Source organism: Peromyscus californicus, unplaced genomic scaffold (assembly GCF_007827085.1).
Source record: "Peromyscus californicus insignis strain IS unplaced genomic scaffold, ASM782708v3 Scaffold_4__1_contigs__length_199733344, whole genome shotgun sequence".
Lineage (NCBI taxonomy): Eukaryota > Metazoa > Chordata > Mammalia > Rodentia > Cricetidae > Peromyscus > Peromyscus californicus.
In genome coordinates, this window is record NW_026294562.1 from 65027493 (window position 1) to 65048056 (window position 20564).

The window sequence follows — 20564 nt, forward strand, 5'->3', positions numbered from 1 at the left end:
GACAGCCCTGGTCACTCCTACATGTCTGCTCAGGTCTGACCCACAATAATAACCCCAGATGGCCAGGGGCTGTCAGTGCCTGATGGGACCTGCATCCTTGTACTTCTGGCCATCTCTGAACATGCCTGACCATTTTGTTTAAATGAAATCAATTTGTCTCAAAGCTGGATCATCCCCTGGAGTAGCACAAAATCTGATTTCCTCAGTTTCTGGAGAGGCTTGGCTAGTGCTGGGATGGAGGTAGAGTGGTTTACTCTGGCTGCACTTTGTAAATGCTCCCCTCCCAGGTGGTAGTTTCTTTCCATGAGCAAGTCCTTGATCCTTCCCTGGAAGGTCTGATGGGGCCTCCCCTACTCATCTACAGGATGGAGAGCTAGGCAGCTGTCAGGATTTGGCATACTTTGAAGGGTCTTATCTTCTACAGACTTTCTTTGCCCAGAGTGGATGCTCAGGGGTTCATGGGGCCCACAAAAGAAGCAGATCACATCCAGGCTTGTAGCATGAATCTTAAAAGGTCTTATTAATAAAAACAAACCTGGAGCTGGGTATTGGGATGAATGCTGAAAGATCAGAGAAGCAGAACAAGCCACGGCTACCTCACCTTGCCAATACTTCAGCTGATCCTGTTTTCTCAGACTGGAAGCCTCTGAGTCCTCATCCAAATGGCTCTCAGCTGAACTGCTGCTCAAAGCCTAAAAGCTTAACTAGCCAAATGCTTCTAGTTTCTGGTCCTCACACCTTATATACCTTTCCGCTATCTGCCATCACTCCCTAGGATTAAAGGCTCGCTTTCTGGTATTAAAGGCGTGAGTCACCATGCCTGGCTATTTCCAGTGTGGCCTTGAACTCACAGAGATCCATGCCTTCAGACAGCTAGGATTAAAGGTGTGAGTACCACCATTTTCTAGCCTCTGTATCCAGTGGCTGTTCTGTTCTCTGACCCCAGATAAGTTTATTAGGGTGCACAATATTTTGGGGAACACAATACCACCACACAGGCTGTCTAAGAAACAGCCACATTAGAGCTGAGAATGAATATAGGATCAGACCAGGAGGTTGCTGGGTGCCCAGCTGAAGAGGTGACGGATTGAGGAGTCAGATGGAGAGCTGTTGGTGAAGGCTTAGGCTGTGAGTGGAGCAAACGATGTTGGGTGAGGGGAACTACTTGGAGATGACATTCTTCATCCAGACACCAGGTGACCATCACCAGATGCTGGCTGCAACCTGAGGTTGCTATTTGCTACTCCATCTGGGAAATATTTCTGGATTTTTCTACAGAGTTGTTTGTACAGGTTGAACAATGGAGATCTCGATAATATGAAAATCTAAGCTCCTGCAGCTACAAACAGGCCACCTGTTTCTCCTGAATGGAGGATTTCCTTACATCCATGTACTGGCAGGCACTAGCTCCTCAAGACACAGTACCATCCAGGGTCTGCAGCCTCAGGACCCTCATAGTAACCAGCCATTGCCTAGGAGATTGCTCCTCAATGCAGGCTCCAACATGATGGTAGTGTCCGTTAGGGAGGGACACTCCCACCCCAGTCACCTCTAGCCTTGTGGCTCCCTCTCAGGGCCTAGCTTCAGGACAAACAACTCTAGTTTCCTCAAGTGTGGAAGTGGTGAGATACCTGGGGACCCAGACAGCAGAGATGAAGCACAGGGGACCCAACTGCCATCTCTAGGGAGAGATGCTGGAAGTAGAGAAAGGGCCACTCACCTTGGTTCATGAGGAACACTGTCTACATCCTCAGGATCCTGATGACAGCAGATGACACTGAACGTTGGATTAAGTAAAGAATGGGGAGGGCTAGAAACACTAATACTGTCCCACTGACGTGGGCAATAGCAGATAGATGGACATGCTCAGGGCCTCTGGATATCAGACAGGATCACAGAGCCGGGCCACAGAGGGGACTGAGGACACACGTCACAGTCAGACACAGGGGTAAATGCCACAGCGAGTGGCATAAATGTAACTGAAGAATTCAGCTGTTTGATACCAAATCAAGTCAAATGCTAGAAAATTTAAGAAGCATTAGGTGATAGGGTGAGGGTGTTAGCACAGTCAGGAAAAGCAGGAGTAGTGGCATGGGTCTCTGGACCCACAGAATGGGCAGCATGCCAACGTGGCCCTGCAGCTAAGCAGCCTCTTCCCTTAGGTGTAGGTGGGGGCGTGGAGGGTGATCCATGCTCTCAACTCTGAGCTCTGGAGCTGAGAGCTCTGTCCCAAGAACCTAGTCAGCAGTGAAATGATGGATAGCTATCACTTTGATCTCCTGGCTGTGGTCATGAGCTCTGAGGCAAGGGAAAAGCTAACCCTTGCAAAGTGGGTATCTGGACCCTGGCTACCAGCTTGTCTGATAAGACAGAACATCCATTGATATATAGTCCATGACTTACAGAGAGCCAGCCAGGGTGACACGAACCTGAGATCTGTACAGCCTGCTCTAGGGGGCCAATCAGCATGTGCCTCCTCGCAGTGTGACTAAGGGACCCCAGAAAGAAATCCACCCTGGGCTTCCTGTCCTGGATTCAAAACATACTGGGTTAAAACTTTAAAGGCATCCTGCTTATGGGATGAGGAGCAAGACAGAGCCTGCTGTGTTGGACCCTCCATCTTGGCATGAGAAGTTATTCTAAGCGTGGACTGGGGGAATAGAACTACCCCAAAGGTTCCTTCTCATTACAGGAAGACAGACACCCGTCTTGCTGCCTACCTGAGTGACAGTAGTCCTGCCCCTAATTATTCTGAAATGTGGATCCATCTTTTGCACAGTGGCATGATGAGGAGGGGGTTATGTGTGCACTTCTGTATGTGAGAGTGCATGTTTATGTATGTGTGTACTTATGTGTTGCTGGTTTTGTTTGTCATGTGTTCCTATATGGACCCATGAACATGTGTACACATGTCTATTTGCTTGCTTATAGATGCATGGCATTCATGTGTGCCTGTCCACATGTGTTCATATGTGATAATCCACATGTCTCTCTATATGAGGGCTTCTTGCTTCTTTGCATGTGCCTACAGTGTGTGAAGAATAACTTATGTGTGCATGTTTTTAAGTATGATGTGTTTTTATGCAAGTCTGTATTCTTCTTCTTCTTCTTCTTCTTCTTCTTCTTCTTCTTCTTTTCTCTCTCTCTCTCTCTCTCTCTCTCTCTCTCTCTCTCTCTCTCTCTCTCTCTCTCTCTCTCTCTCATCTTTGCCCAGACAGTGTATCTGTGGCGCATAGGCCCATAGTGTTTGGACTCTTTCTTAGGAATGATTATGGGATTCATCCTTACTGACATTGCTGGGACTCCTTGGGGGCAGCTCTGTCTGTGGGGTGGTCTGAGTCCACTTGGAGGGTGTAGAGGAATGAGGCACACAGGGCTGTCAGCCTTCCTTTTAGCTGTGCCTCTGGCCTCCTCCATGTTCCTCTGTCACATACTCCCTTCAACCTCTGGCCCCCACTCTCCTGTGGATTCATGGGACTTGTCAGCATAGCCGTGGGTGAGGTGATTGGGTTGGTTTATCTATGTAAATTGTAGCCAGAATACAAGTGTCTTTTTTTGTTGTTGTTTACCTTCCTCATGGATGATGAGCTCCTCTGAGAAGCTTTATACATGTGTTTTTATACTCCCTTCTTATACCTCTAGATCTTCCAAAATCTAGATACCCTGTCACAGTTGGGAATGTGACCTACTTGATAGCAATCCTCATTCCTCTCTGATGGAACCTTCACAGGTGGTCATCACAGTAGAGTGAGCCCATCTGGCTGAATCTGGCCACAGCTCTGCCCATCACTGCTTCAGATACTCCTGTGGGGTCACTCCCCTGGTTACTCTGCCCCCACCCCCCCATGACACCAACATTGTACCAAATGCTCAGTCATGAAGAAAAGTCCTATGTAGACTTGGGACACCTCACCAACAAAAGAGTTTGTGGGATATACAGAAAGAACTTTGATTATTAAGGGTTGAATTGTTCATTAAGAAAGCCTCTCTCATATGATACACACACACACACACACACACGTGTTGGTTGAAGTGGGTCCTCAACCAGGACTATTTCAAGGATGTGGATTAGTCACTTTGGGTCACTGTAACTGCAATCTTTAAAGGAGAATCGTTCACTTTGTTTTGTCTACCCTGATGGGGAGCCCATGACAGAGCAGTCCAGTCCATGGTGACAGGATTCTGTGGCTATTCACACCACTGTGAAGCAGGAAAGAAAGCAGGAACCAGGGTATGCCATTCAAAGGATTGCCCTGATGACCTACTTCCTCTAACTAACCACTGTCTCTGGAAGCTTCCACAGCCTCCCAAACGGCTCTGTGAATTGGGTAACACATGCTCAAAGCGTGAGATTCAAACTGAAGCAACACGAACGGATTTTATTTTGTTAACTTTCAGCGAGTTTCCTCCCCTTTCCTGTTCAGGATCCTATCCCCTACCTGATCTCTATGGCTTTTCAAATGTGAGTCAGACCTGATCTTTCTCATCCCATTGCCCTCAGGATAGCGTTGAGGTGGTGAGCATCTCAGAGTTTCCTGCATGAGTCTCTGTACATCTACTTGTCCCCAGCCTCCCGTATGATCTTTCACCCCAACCCTGTCCAGCCCCTGGAATTCCCACCTTCTCTACAGCTCATGAGTGCTGCCCTTTTGCCCATCCTAGAGCATCCTCTTAGGTCCCTTCCCAAGCCTGGATGAGAATCTGTGTTTCAGAATGGTCCTTAGGAGCCTCTTGGTTCCCTCATCTGTGTTACCCAAGACCAGGGCCTTTCTGATACCAGGGTCTTGATTTATTTTCTCTACGTCCTCAGTACACAGCATGGGGTCAAAACAGAGTCAATATTAAGTCGATGCTTTTAAATGAACAAATTATTTTTAAACGACTTAAACATTCCCTTGTTTATCAGCTGAGAGTTTGGAGGCAAGAGCCTCTCAGTGGCAAAGTACCGATGCCCAGGTGCTGGCTTCTATTTCTGTTCTCTGATTAAGAAAACCGGGGCTTTTGCGAAATTGGCTGATTGGAACGCTAATACACACAGTGCACAGAGGAGCCTGGAGCCCTGGGAAAAGCCAGCAAATCAAGTCATGCCTTCAAGGCAGGATATGAGCACAGTAGAGACTAGAGTCTATGGCCCAACCACAGAGCTCTAGACAACAACAAAAAGGTAGCACAGGACAGTGGCAGAGGGATTGAGCCACAAATCCATGTGTCCTCACAGGTATAAAGAAAGGCTGAATAAAGAGAGATGGAGTGACAACCTACCAGAAGGATTCCAAATCACCCATAGAGGCAGAGTATGACCTCCTACATAGGAGCTGCATATTGCTCCTGCCAAAGTGTAGTATGCAAAGTGCCAGGGGACACTGAGCACACACCCCAGTCTGGGGCCTGGCTCCCTATCATTAGTGAGTCACAGAGATGGGGTAGACTTTGGATGTGATGTACTGAAACAGCACGTTGGCTCTGTGGTCATCCTCTGGACTGAAGGAGTTTTGACAAAGCCAGAGCAGCAGTACATCTGCCGAGGACCAAGGTCATCAGAAACAAGGAGAGTCTGGGAAAATGACCCAGGGTAGGGAACCTTTAGCAGACGTGAGACTCCTTATACCATGAAATTCTAGGACAGAAAAAAAATCGAGATAGCTAAAGAAATCCAAATGATCTGGGGGCTTTTGTTCAAAATGGTGGTCTAGTTTTTTTTTTTTTTTTTTTTATTTTTTTTTCCCCTTTTCTATTTTAATAAAAAGGAAAAAAAAGAAAAAGGTTATAACTAACAAAAGAAAAATTATATACAAAAGTACAATGACTATATACAATATATACAAGTAATAAATGTCTAAACAATGTCTAGTCCATTTGTATTTGACAAATTCAGAGAAAATAATTTCATTATCTATCCTATTTTGTTAAGTCCAAAATGTATCTAATTCACTTTCTATCCTAATTAATCTTCAACTATAACTAACTAACCTTCAACTATAACTAACTAATCTTCAACTCCCTCAGAGACCCAAGAAGGAAATAATATTAGCTAACAAAAATAAAAACAGAAAGTGCATGCAAGCAACTTCCAAAAAATTTGTGAGTTGACAGAAACAGCCAGCTGCCTGGACAGTCACCTGAGGTTTCTCCACAGTGTTGGGGCATCATCTTCAGCCTATAGGCTTAGCATATCTGACAGACTCATTTGTGAGGTAGGATGTACACAAGGTCGACAGTTCAACCTCACATTGGGTGAGAGCAGTCCATGTACCAGAAACACCTGAATTCCACTAGTGTCATGTCATGACTCAGGATTTTAAATTCTGGAAATTGTTGTTGATTTTTTAATTCAGCTGTCCATTCTTGGCTGTGTATACATTGGTGGTCTAGTTTTTAATGGTACCATAACTAGCTCATTGATAAAAGATTTCAATGATAAAAGACACCTGGAGGGAGGTATGGGAACTGCCTATACTATTCTTCCACATTTTCTATAAATCTAAAAACTACTGTAAGAAAAAAAGTAGCCTATCTAAGGACTAGAAAGAGAACTGCTGAATGTTCATTTTAAAAGATCAGATGAACATCCACCTAGACCAGCCTGTTTGCAGACCTCCCTACATACACTGCCAGGGCCTGCAGGGCTTTGAGAACTTCTGGGAGCCTCCTCTCACCATTCAAGATAAGACATTGAAATGCCCCCTGTCCATCCTGGAGAAAGCCAGGCTTGCAGATCAGGGCAGGGTCCTGGAAGACTCCAGAAGTAGTTGTGTCATATGTCTGGAAATTAAATTTTCTAATGTTTTTCATATTGATTTTCATGTATCCCACACTTACATAACGCACCTCTCTGAATCCATTGTACCTTAATGCTGCTTTTTTTTTTTCTTCTTTAGCCATTGATCATTTCAGCACACTCCAGGCTCAGCATTGGATGCTAACAGCAGCTCTATTGAATATCTTTCTCCAGGTGTCAGCATTTTCTACTTGGGAGAAAGAATTACACAAGATTGTCTTTGACCCACGGTATCTCCTGCTAAACTCTGAGGAACGAAAACAGGTAATGCTGGGGAAAGACGAGATGAGCACTAGAAATAGAGCTGAAAGGCTGCTAAGTCCCCTACCAGTCTGGGAGCTTGGGAGTTACGCTGGAGGTACAGAGGAGGCTCATGCCTGGAACCATTCTGTCCTAGGTCTGGTCGTGACCCCTGCAGGGAATGACTCAGAGTCTAAGATAAAACTGCAAAGTTTGGAGCATCAACCCCATTTCAAATGACTGCAATCAGTGTGTTGGCAACACCACCCTGTATCTAAGGTGTTACATTGTTATAGGGAAACCAGGAGAGGCCAGGGAACACAGTCAGTGGAAGTAAAAGACATCGCTCTGGAAAACAGGTTTCAGAAAAGGTTGGGGCTGGTCTGGGGTGGACACTACCAGGCTCTTCAGAAGAATGACTTGCCAGAGGTCTGCTCAGGCTTATTTGGGAAGAACTTCACACAGCTAACTCTGCCTTTCCAGGTTGTGTAGACCAAGGGATGACTGGGAGGCAGGAGAAGATGCTGTAACCAGGGAGGGGCTGGGGGCACCACACCTTAGCTGGGGCTGTGGGGCAGAATGGAGGTCAAAACTCTAAGGACAGAGTGCTATACCTGTAGTCACAGACTTAGCCAGACTCCTCTTGAGCAACCCACCCCCTGTATGTTCAGACACAAAGCAACTACAGAAAAAGAAGGAGCTTCGGAGTTAGCAGAGAAGAGGAGTCACTGCCAAGGATCTCCAGGAACCCACTGATGTGTAAACTGGCAGATTCTTATCAAGACCAGGACAAGTCATAGAGGGTGCAACTTTACATCAAGTCTGTCATTGGCTCTAAGCAGACACTGAGATGGCCCAAATGATGCCCCCAGGTGGTCTCAGACAGCTTGGGACCCCGTGTCTCTCCTGCCCCACAACTGAAATCTCTTCTTCTAACAGGCTAAGTGGGTGCTGGGAAGCATAGGAGGGTCCTGAACTGGCCAGCTAGAATCTGCACCTTTGTACTTTCAGAAACTTAGGATGGATTCTTTTCTCAGAGTTTTGTTTTTCCAGAAAAACTTTAAAGTGTGTGAGGACACTAAGCCCACAATCCAGTGAGCTTAGTTTTGGCTACATGTATTTTCTCCTAAAGCTAAAGAAAACTGTAGATTTTAATAATTGATACTATTTCACCATTTTGTTGCATTATTAAAAAGCAAAAAGTTCAATTGCTTTTTGTAGGAAAGAAAGCTCATCTACACCGTAAGATGCTGTGAGCTCCCGAGGCAGGCTCGCCTTGTGTGTGAAGAGTCATTCAAACAGCTAATGTGTCAAGCCAACCTATAAATATATAGGTTGTGCTTTTACAAATAGTCATTTTTGTTTGGGAGCATGGCTTTGCTTTCTTTTTGGTGTGTGGCCAGTCATCTTCTGCATGCCATTGGTACTTTTTAGAGGCTAGGATTATTTTAGAAGAAGCTAAAAGAAAAGCCCTGTTTAGTATGAAGTCCTCCAATAACTTCAGTTTGATGCTTAAGTAACATCCCTTGGAGAACAAGGGCCCAGGTAGGAAGGAGTTGGTTCATGGACAGGATATCAATAACCATCATCCACTTCTGGTGTCTAAGGGCAGAACCTTCTATATCGGATCAGCCCAGGAAGCTAGAGACCAGGCTTCCGTAGACCCTGGTCAGAGAGGGCAGATGTCAGCCTGAGAGGGCAGTTGCCTTTGTCCCTGCTCGGGGAGTCAATACTTGCCTAGGCATGTCTTCTGCATCTTGAATCATCTTACACCAAGAGTCCATTGTTTAGCCAAAGATTTCAGAAGTCCCCATGAAATCACCAAGGGAGATATCAGTACTGTCTTAATGTGCTCCAGTAGAAAGGAAGCCAGCCTCATGGTCTTCATGTCCCAGGCCCTCCAGAGAACATCCTGATCCAATGAGGCTTTTGTCCCTACTGCAGTCCTACGATCAGTGACACAGATCTGCATGTAGAGAAGGAGCAGTGTCTGGGCCCCTCAGAAAGCACAATCCAGATTACAAAAGAATTGGGGAACAAGAATCAAACAGAATGCACACATCCCTCCCATGGCCGTGTTTTCACAGGGGAAAGCTAAGGCTCATGGTGTGAAGTTACCAGGGCTGCAAAGGATATGGAGTGAGCCTAAACAGAGAACCAGGCCAGAGGAGCACTAATCAGTCTGGTTTCTATGGTAACGAGAAGTGTTTCATTTTATTACACCAGAGCCTACAGAAAACAAGATAATGGCCAGTGCTCTCTTTTAAAAAGTCGTGCTCCAATTTGGGTAAAACTGGTGTAATTTGTTAGAGGGGAAATATACCTGCTATTTTGAGTTATGGCAGCTTAAATAAAGCAACAGAGGAAAAGGGGAGAGAAAGGGGAATAATTTGATTAGGTGGATAAACGGTTCTAGGCAGGGAGGTATGTGGGCATTCTCATATGCTCTGACCCCACAGTCAGCCAGCCTTTCTGCCCACATTTAAAATGAATAGAGCAAAACTTAGCTGATGATGGAGCCACATGCTTTTATTTGGATAATGGTCCTGCATTTGCTTCTTCTATCTGTTTAAATTAGAGGACTGCTGGAGAGCACACTTCACTATTTGCCTTGAAGGTAAAATGAGCCAATCGTAGTCTTACTTACATGTGTATGCACACGTTCAAAATTTAAGTTGCACTCATGAATATTTCCCTTCAGTGCTGCTGAGTCCTCCCGAGGCAAGTGGTATTTCCTGCGTGATGTCCTGTAAAGGTTTACTGGTAAAGATGGGATCTGAGCCAGGGGCATGATTGTGGCATCAGAAAGCTAAGGCAGGGGCATCAAGAGTTCCAGGCCACCCAGGGTAACATAGTAAGACCCTGTTTCCCCCTCTTAAATATCAGAAACAAAACAGAAAGATATGAAGCAGTAAGGTAGCATCAGAATAGAGACAGCAATGGGGTTAGGTGTGCCATCATTTCCCTTCCCCCTCTGTTACCTGGCAGGGATGCTGGGGACCAGTCAATGCCTCAGACTTGCATGGATTGATATGAACTGTACTGGTAAAATTGCACATGGGTTTTTATTGATAGTTTTATTTGTGTTTACACAAATATTTAAATGATCTTCAGTTTATTTTTGAGTGTTCTGGATGCTTGGGTAGCCTTATGATTAGAACAGCTCTGTCCTTCCCTTTCCTTGACTTTATGGTCTGCAAGTGACAATTTTTCTAATGTTAGAGCAATGCATAGTCTACCTCTGACAAAAAGGAGCATTTAGGCTGTGCTATGTCACTCCGTTGATGGAATGCTTGCCCCACGCATGAAGTCCTGGATGCCATCCTCAGCAGTGCAGAAGCCAGGCTCAGTAGCATACACCTGCAATCCTAGCATTCAGGAGGTGGAGGCAACAGAATCAGAAGCTCATAGCAAGTTTCGAGCCAGCCTAGAATCCACGAGACCCTATCTCAAACAAGGGAAACAAGCACACAAGTAACAACTGTGAAGGAACAGTCCCTGCGAAGCAACAAAAGGGAAGTTTCATAGTCTTATGTGGCACCCGATTCCCAAGAGAAAACAGAACAACACCACTGTTTTTACAGCACTGGTCTGGAGTGTTGAATGGATTTTGCACACCAGACATTATTCTCATGCCCTAGACTGGGAACAGGGCTTGCTGTTTGGTTATTCAAAATACACTTTGGGTCAAGTTCCCTCCTCGGTAATTTCTACCCTGATGGTTGGTGCAGTCTAGATATCCCTTGACATCCTTGAGAGAGGACCCAGGCACACCCTTAGCCTTCTTCATGCCCCAGAGTCCCACATGTAGAAGTGAGGCTTCCTGAAAACTAAAACATGGGACTCAGAGGTGCCAGAGTTCTTCATGTTTACAACTTCATGTCATTTTCAAAGAGTCTGTGGCCAACTACAGAGCCATAGGAAGTGGGAAGAGTCGATTAAGCATCTTGTGGATGCTTTGGCAGTGATGGGAGTGCTGGTAGGTTATGTGTCCTGCAAACACCATGCAGAGCACAAAATGAGGAGGGGTTGCAAATGGAGGGGCTCCTAGGTTTTGGAGCACAACAGAGCTTTCTAGATCTGCCTCAGGACTCCTGAGTTCTGCTAATTAATAGTTGGCCCAGAAGTGCTGCCTGTGTGGAGGGAGCACACTGGACCTTGTGGGAACTGGGGCTTTGCTACTTAGAGGCCCCAGTTTTGTGGACTGTATCAAAATACTGGAGCTGTGCTTACAGACCCTGTAGCTAGGACAAAGACCTGCTTTCCTCAGATGCCAGGCTTTTGTGCTGGCTTGTGGATACAGGATTTAATTTCTCACAATTTTATAATAATTTTCTTCCACGCATGTGTTTTAAGATATTCGAACAGTTTGTCAAGACAAGAATAAAAGAAGAATACAAGGAAAGGAAAAGTAAACTGCTGCTAGCCAAAGAAGAATTCAAGAAACTTCTAGAAGAATCTAAAGTATCACCCAGGTATGGAGACAGACATAAGCTAGGTGTTTTCTGGAGCCAGAAATGTGTCATTATTGCAGAACTTACTTCATTATAGCTAACATTCCAAAGATTTTGAAGCATTGACTGGAAAGACCTGTTGGCATCAGAGCCTTTGTGAACTTGGTGCTTCCCAGTCTGGCAGCCAGCGTGATTTGCTAAGGAAATCCCCCATAGTTATTGCATTTCTGCTACAGACTTCAGAAGGTCAGCAACCCTGACTCCATGATCCAATGATCCTCCTGTCTCTGTCTTCTCAGTGATAGGGTTATAGGAGTGAGCAGGGCCACACCTGACTTACAACAGGGGATCCAAACTCTAGTCCTTACACTTGGTCAGTAAGCAATCTTAACTGTGCAGGCATCCCTCCAGCCTGTATAGTTTTATTTTAAATGGTAACTAGCAACATTTTATTCGAAGTGCACATTACTTGTTCCTTTCTGTGAAGACTCAGGCTTCCACAGTATGGACTGTAATGTGTTTGGTCCATAATTGAGTGCACAGTTAATACTGGCTGCACATTGCTCCCCAGATCCAGAGGACTTTCTGAATGAGAAAAAGCTGAGGCAGCTGGGACCTTGGGAGATGCTAAGGAAAAACCAAATGTGTGCCTGGTCATCTGCAAGGGTGGCTTCTAGTCAAAGAGCCTCAAGTACTGGTCCAGGCTCTGGTCTGATCTGTCTACCCAGGAGTGGTCATGAGAGGGAGGCAGGCGCAGAGCGAGGGGTTCAGAAGCTCATTCTGGAACCTTGTTTAAGTTTTGTCTTGGCCCAGAGATAAGGTGCTGGACATTCGTATGTTTTCACAATCTCAGCTGAATGAAGGTAACTATACTGACCTCAAAAAGTGACAGAGGAGATAGTATGAAGTCTTGCTGTGTGGCCCTTACTCGCTGAGCAGCGCAAGGTACTCAACAGTGACACTTGTCACCCTTGCTTTGTGTTGAAGGCTTTAGCTGATAATCTCTGCTCCTCATTAGTAAGATGCTACTGACGAGGCTAAAGTCTCACAATGTGTCATGAAGATAGAGGGGGCATAGAATGTACTTATTGGAGAAGGAACTCACATACAACTCACACAACTCATACATACACACCCATTGCACGCCTTTTTTGCATTATACACACACCTCACGTGTCATATACACCATACACACACACACACACACACACACACACACACACACACACACACACACATACCATACATCCTATTACACACACATCACACATACATCCCCAACACATCATACAGACACATACACAGAACATGAGTGAGAGAAATCGAATGGGCTTAAACTCTTATTTAATAGTAGATTTCCTCTTCAGCTGTGCTGTAGGTAAATGTTACTGTGTGTTTAAGGGATACAGCATGACTTGTGGGAAACACGCAGACAGTAAAAGGCTTACTACAGTGCAACATGTTAAAATATTTTAACACACACTTGGCATCTATTACTTTCATAATTAGAAAGCTGTTTATAATCTTTAAAGTAGCCAAATCTCCTCTAGAATGTTCCTTTTCTCTTCCTTCACTGTCACCTTGTCCTCCTAAGATGTGGACAGCTCAGTCTTGGGGTGGGCTTACTCAGGCTTTGGGGTTATTTTCAGCAATAGCTGCTCTAGCCTCTAGTGCTCTTGGCTACTGTCCAAGCTGACTCTGGTGGTCTATCTCAAGTCCCTCCTGAGAACCCATGGGAATATAAAAGTAGCAGGGGACCAATCTCATGCTCCTGAACAGCCTAGCACACACATCTCTCCACTCAGGTGTACCTAGGGATAGACAGTGAATGCTGGTGCCACCTTGGCATGGCCCCAGGTACATGGCAGTCACTCTGATGACTTTCCGAGCTTCCCAGAGCCCGCAGAAAGCTAGAACTACTCCTCAACATAGCTGAGGCACACTGGGCTGTCATTCTCCCTCCTCTTCTATGATGCCTCTCTGAAGAGATGCCCCAAATGTGGTCTGGGTGGGAGCAGCATGGGCTGTCTACCTTGAAGAAGTCTTAACAAAAGTGCAGTGCTAGCCACAGCTGTTACATGACTAGAGGAGGAAGCAGGGAGGAGGAAATGGAGAGGGAAAGAAGGAAGTGAAAAGAGGAAAGCCAGAGAAAGACACTTTCCTTTCAGAGAACCCGTTAAGCAAGTGCTCCTTGTAGGCAGAGCAGGAAGCCGGCAGCTGGATGAGGAAGGATCGGGGACCATGAGGAACCAAGTCCTAGGACCATCCTTTTAACGTCCATGCCCATCCACTCTCATGATTTGTGTGCAAAAGGGCTAAAAGCTGCAATCATTTAACACAACAGTTACATGTGCGGAGGAATATTTAAACTTCTCTAGAAAGATAATTGAGCAAGAAACAGAGTGATTTCCTATGCGCACTGCGTGCTCGGAGCCAATCATCCTCCATGGTGGGGACTCTGGGCGGCAGACACAGCAGAACTGGGACTGGGAGGAGGGCTGGTTGGCTAATGTCAGATCCCGAGCTCTTGGCCACTCCTGGAATGGGCATGTTGGAATGGGTAGGTTGCGACCACAGCGTCTCCAGGTTCTGGTGTTGCTCCAAAGATCTGACACTACCATCACCCCTTAAGTTTCCACAGTTGGTAGGTCTGTCTTCACCAGTCAGGTAGTGCTGGCCTCGGTGCTTTCCTCAGAGGATCCCTGGTCTGGAAAGAGGATGTCTGCTGCACGGAAAACCAAGAACTCCCTACCCGCTGGCCATAGTCAGGCACTCAGTGTCAGCAGACAGTAAGAGAGCCAAGCAGACAGCGGTGTTTCTACCCCAGTGTGAGAAAGTCCAGTTAAATTCCATGTTAAGGGACCCAAAAGAGTGTTTCACCACTCTCTGGGTCTCTAGTGGACACTAGCTTCCCCCCCAAAAAAAACCAGGGCTCCCAAGGAAGAGTGGGTACCAACTAGGAGAAGAAGAGGGAGACTTTGCTACACAGTCCCAGTACGTGAGAAGTCCCACAGCAGGAAGAAGCTCAGGAAGGGCAGACACAGAGCAGAGAGGTGCATGGCTCCAGCAGCATTGGAAATAGGGCTCCCGAGGCCAGAGACGTGTGAGTGAAATCAAGTCACAGCCCTGCAGGACCCAGCCCCTCTTAGCCTGTTGACCTTCGGGAGTCTTGTCCCTTGGAGATCATTTGTCCTGTTGAGAGAAACCAGGACTCTTTCTCGAGGAAGATGTCTCAGAACTGTCTTTATCTTTCAGGACCACATTTAAAGAGTTTGCCGATAAGCATGGTCGGGATCAAAGGTTTCGGCGTGTTCAGAAGCGAAAGGATCAGGAGCACTTTTTCAACCAGTTCATACTTATTCTAAAGAAACGGGACAAGGAAAACAGACTCAGGCTCCGGAAAATGAGATGAGTCCGCGCACAACGCAATATGACAAGGGGCAGCCGAGTGTGCGCATGTGGGGACAGGAGGTGGCAGTGGCCAGCTGCTCTGCACAGCCCAGACGGCCAGGGCGCTGGATGTTCTCAGAGAATTACTGTTTCATATTGAAGCTCCCTCTTTTGTACATTGTTCCCAGTTTGATGCATTTCTAATTGCCATGAGATGTCGAGTCCTTAAGTGTTTTAATTATGCAAATTACTTGTAATATACACAAATTATAAACCCACTGCAGGTTGTGGCAAAGCAGGAGCAGGCAATGTTCGTAGTCATCTCGAGGTGTTGCCTCCACTCAGAAGGACTGTCTAGAACTTCCCTGAGATTTTTGTGAGTTACCCCCTTTGTGCAGGCCTCCCGTGGTGTTCCTAGATCAAGGCCCTTTGTTTCCTGAGTAGTAGAAATGGGTTCCATTATTCATCACAGTGACAACCAGACATTTGACACCCTTGTGGATCGTGATCACCTGCAGGTGGCTACATGTGACTGGCTTCTCTGAAAGTGTATTCAGGCCAGGAGAAGGGAGCCATGCCGGCTGTCAGAGGTCCTTCTTAAAAAGAATTATTTTGTACAAAATCATCATATTACTATTTGAGTTATTTTTATTGTATGCCCAGAGTTTGCATGAGAATTTTCTCATCATCTTTGTATAAAAATTTTAAATTTTTTTTAATCAATAAATATTTTAAACCAGCATGTTTTCTGGCTGAGGCTCCCATCACCATCTTAGACAGCAAAAATGTGTCAACTACAGACTTCCAAATTCAAAAGATTCCAGAGGAAGGTAAGTACATGTCGTTCTGTGTCAGGATACTGGAACAGACCCTGACCCCCTATACCTGCCTGGGACAAACTGACTCCCTATACTTGTCTGGGGCAGACCCTGATCCCCTGCACCTGCCTGAGCAGACCCTAACCCCCTACACCTGCCTGAGCAGACCCTGACCCCCTACACCTGCCTGAGCAGACTCTGACCCCCTACACCTGCCTGGGCAGACCCTGACCCCCTACACCTGCCTGGGAAGACCCTGACCCCCTACACCTGCCTTGGCAGACCCTGACCCCCTACACCTGCCTGGGCAGACCCTGACCCTCTACACCTGCCTGAGCAGACCCTGACCCCCAACACCTGCCTGAGCAAACTCTGACCCCTGACCCCTGCCTGAGCAGATCCTGACCCCCTACACCTAGCTGAGCAGACCCTGACCCCCTACACCTGCCTGAGCAGACTCTGACCCCTGTCACCTGCCTGGGGCAGATCCTGACTCCTTACACCTGCCTGAGTAGACCCTAACCCCTACACCTGCCTACTGCTTAATATGTGAATAGATGTGTAAAATGGAAACAGTTGATGCGGCTGGGTCTGAGCACCTCTGGAAGCCTTCAATCCACCCACTCCCACCTCTGGGTTTGCCCTTCCTATGAGGATCACTCTCTCTGCACCCACACCTCTGCTTCAGTGGAGCTCCTTGTCATCTTCTGACAGCAGGAAAAGCACAAGCTGAGATTGATGGGGAAACCTCTTATAGTGCTGGCTCTGTCATAGCTCTCCAGGGGAGGCCTTGGAGGCCATGGGAAAGGCTCATTGTGGATGGACCTTAAGGCTTCTGAAGTTGGCAATTTTGCAAGCAGTGCTATCTATTCTGTGAAAGAAAACTCTGGCACATAGACCATGGTTAATGAGGCTGGCTAAGTATTTGGGGAGCATGAGATTGAAGATCATTGATGAAGAGATCTAGGGAAAATTGGTGTATCAGTCCAAGTTCCATTGCTATCACAAAATGCCCAAGGCTGAGTAATTTGTAAGGGAAAGACGTTTCCTTAGCTCACAGTTCTAAAGGTTGAGTGACACTGGCTTCTTTCTGTAGGCTTCAATGTAGACAGCATTACAATGTCAGGGTTGTATGGGAAAGCGAGAATTAAACTAAAAGACAAAAACATCAGAGAGTGGAACAAGGCCCACCATACTGTTTAACAGCCATCTTCCAGCAAGAACTAACTATATTAACTCTGAAAGCCTGGCTCCAACTACCTAGTGGCTTCCCACTGGGCATCATCTCCCCTTATAGGAACCATGACACCTCTACACTGTCACATGGAGGAACAAAGTTTCAACACATGAACCTGGGAGACATGCTTGCACTCCCATCCAAACCACAATTGACAAAGGGACACAATGTGAAGGTGCTTATGTCTATGAACTTGAGGGATCCAAATGCCAGGTGCACACAGTGAAGGGTCAGTGACAGTCAGACTTTGACCATGGAGTCACATGCGTAAGCCACATGGTCCATTACGACTGGGTGGCACATTTAGAAGCCTGTGAGTGGGATTCCCATTTCTTACAGAAGACAGTTTCTCCTCACAGCTCTATCCAAATGCAGACTTTTTTTTCCACATCGTGAGTACCTCCACCATCACCATTATCCTTAGCTGCATACTTCCATCCATAGAGAAGGAACAACATCTCCATCCTGCTCAATGCCTTCTTTCTTGAAAAATTCATTGCACAGCAAAGTAGTACTCCCAATGGGCTCTTGGCCACCCAACTAACTGACACCCCTGTGTGCCTGGTCAACCAGATGTGCAGCTCTGCTGTGCCTGGAAGGGACTTCAGGAGTCCTGGTCACAGTGAGGCTATTGCTGTCCCACAGGACACGGTGCATGCCTCACACTAGCTCCTCACACTCAGAGCTGCCTTCCATAGTGTCACCATGCATGATCTAGCCTCCATGCCTGGAGGAAAGTGCCCTTCATCCATCACCACCCCCTGACCTGCCTATTGAACTGTAATGTCACTGCTGAATATGGAGGGTTTAAAGAGCCTACTGTTTAAAGAGCCAGAGTCGAAGAAGCCACCATGGTTCTTGGGGTTTTCTGGTCCCTCAACATCTCCTGGCACTGAGGCACAATGTAGAGAAGATGGTGGCTGTGGGCAGCATAAGCCATTATAATTACTGGAACATGTACATCCCAATCAGTGCATACTGAAGACAAAACATGTCTAAGCCTGTGGGATTTGCCAGGAGTCATTGGCATCATTCTTGGTGTTGAGCACTGACTGGCTAGCAGGAAGTCAACTAACTCTGGCAACACAGTCATGGCAAAGACGGAAGAACTAGGAAGTGCCCAAGACGACAGAGTATCCATTACCTTTGCAGTTCTCACCTCTGTCTTTAGGAGTGGGTCTTGAGAGATGGTTTTAACTTAATTGCCCCTCCTCCATCCCTCCTATTATCGAATGGAGGATGGTGATTTTAGTGGGTGACCGAGTTGACTTTGCCTTACTCTGAGACTCAGTCTCTGGCTGGATCGTTTTGGTTTTTTTGTTGTTGTTTTTTTCCTGAGTCAGGGCCACAGGTTTGTCATCATCAACAACAGAGAATACTCTAAGGGAGTAGGCCAGACCTATCATGTGATCTGTCCCGCAGGCTAGTCTCGTAGCCTCTTCTCTGATGCCCGTGGTTGAGGAATTTCCACGTCGTCAGCGATGGGCCCCTTTACTCCTAGATGCCTCTGGGTCTAGCAGCAGCAGAAGCAGAATGGATGTGGAAGGAGAGGAGAGTTTGGGGGTTGGTTGCATCTCCCTCCCTGGTCATCCTGAGGGCCCTAGATTAAAGCTCTCAGGGCAACTCCCTGCAAGGTGAAGGCTACCACTCCTGCGCCTTCGGTTCCTCATCCACTGAGGACTCGGCCATCTCTGACTTTCAACTCTAGTTCTGTCTCTGCTGCAATCAGTGCTCCACTGAGCCTTCTCACTGGTGCTTCTTTCGAAGCTATCTGCCTGCTCTCAGGCCTGACCTGTGCCATCACCAGTGGCACCAGCACTGCCATCATCACACACAGCGGTGGGTGTCACACACTTGCGACTACTGTTGGTTGCGTTTGAAATGGTGTCAACAGGATATGGAGAGGATCGTGTGTTCACAGCCTCAGTGGGGGACACAACACAAAGACAAAAACTCACAGGCACCCCTGACCTGTGAGATAGCAACTGGGGCCTGTGCTCATTATCTACATGTGTGGGAGCTAATACTTTTGTGCACATAAACATGACTACGATACTAAGAAACTCTTTAAGCCATAGAGAGATGCTAGAGACAGCTCCTCTGTATTCATGCCCATCTGTGGATCATTTGGCATGTAGATGATGGAGATGAGTTCAGCTGTAATCAGATGTGCACCCAGGGAGGGAAGGGTGCACACTATAAATCCATGGGAATACACATGTCTGTGATATTTGAATCCTCTTCTTCCTTTCAGGGCTGCAGGTGTGGTTAACACTTTTTTAGTCTTCTGTGTACGTTTAAAGCATTCTAGAAAGGCAACAAACTACCCGAGTTTCCCTTACTATTTCCTTTACATTCTCCAGATGTCATGATAATTCTAAATGCCACTAACGTGGCAGGGGGTGAGCTCTACAGTCACCTCTCTCTGTTAAATAATAAATATTCATAAATAATGCATCCTCTGCCTGAGTCGGTCCATCAACTGACACCGAATGTTCCCAAAGGACAAGTGTGTGGGAAGACCAGGCAGCCGTCCTGTTTCCGACCGCTGCATATAAACCTTTTCTTCCTGCTGCAGCAGCTGGTGCAACTTCAGAAAGTAGCTGTGGTCAGTGTCATGTCTGCCCCCCTGATCTCTGTGAGGGTGTGCTGCTATGGGACATCTTTCTGTATGCTATGAATATGTGTGGCTCCCATTGGTTAATAAATAAAGCTGCATTGACCTATGGCAGGGCAGGATGGAGCCAGGCAGGAAAATCTAAAAGAGATAGTGAGAGAAGGGCGGAGTCAGGGAGACGCTAGCCCGCCGCCAAATGAGCAACAAGATGCCAGCAGAATGGTGACGCCACCGCCAGATGGCAACATGTAATTAATAGGAATGGGTTAACATGGAAGAGCCAGCTAGCAAGAAGCTGAAGCCATAGGCCATAGAGTCTGTAATTAATATAAGCCTCTGAGTGATAATTTTATAAGTGGCTGCAGGACTTCCGGGGCGGGGCAGGATCAAGAAACTTCTGGCTACAGTGTGTGACCACCCTGACTTTCTCCCTACAGCATTCCCAAGGAATTTGTGCCCACTCCTAACCTCACTGCTCTGGCCCAGGCTGATGAGTTCCCCAGCCACAGTGCCCTCTCTCTATCCCCACCCAACAGCTCTCAGCTTCTCATTGGTGACGAGATTCATCCCTTCCCTGTCACATTAGAACTTCCTGTCCAGGGCAGACGTTCCTCGGGGCATTCAACCCTCAGCTCACTCTGCTCATTCTGACTGTCCTATGTGACCACCCAGGAAGAGGGGCCTTGGACCTCCCTGGCCTTGGGTAACAGCGGTCAGAAGGGGAGCTTAGGAGCCATTAGCAGACACAGCTAGGACAGACCAACCTGGGCAGACTGTGGTCCAAGCAGCCTCTGTGTGGGCAGTCATGACGCACTCCTTAAATCTAGTCTGCCGAGAGCTGTGGTCTCACTCAGCATACGCTGTTGTTTCGTTCAAATGCTCTGCCCTGAGCAAATGCATTCACGGGAGAACATTGCTGATTTATGTTATTTCAAATCCTTTAAGCCTTGCTTTGTTTCTATTTTTTTCCACCATGCATTAAACTGTGACCTGGGTCAGAGGCTCCAGGTAATTCACAAACTGTCCCAAG

The 20564-nt window shown here is 46.8% G+C and overlaps 1 protein-coding gene across 1 annotated transcript in view; it reads left to right on the forward strand.

Moving 5' to 3' along the window:
- Window positions 1-15602, forward strand: part of Tcerg1l (transcription elongation regulator 1 like) — a 194565-nt gene extending 178963 nt beyond the window's left edge. Inside the window, exons 10-12 of the mRNA XM_052762004.1 lie at window positions 6953-7042; window positions 11375-11493; window positions 14728-15602. Of these exons, the coding sequence (XP_052617964.1) occupies window positions 6953-7042; window positions 11375-11493; window positions 14728-14884 (366 nt within the window). The 3' untranslated portion in view covers window positions 14885-15602. The remainder of the gene's footprint in view (window positions 1-6952; window positions 7043-11374; window positions 11494-14727) is intronic.
- The last annotated feature ends 4962 nt before the right edge of the window (window positions 15603-20564 follow it).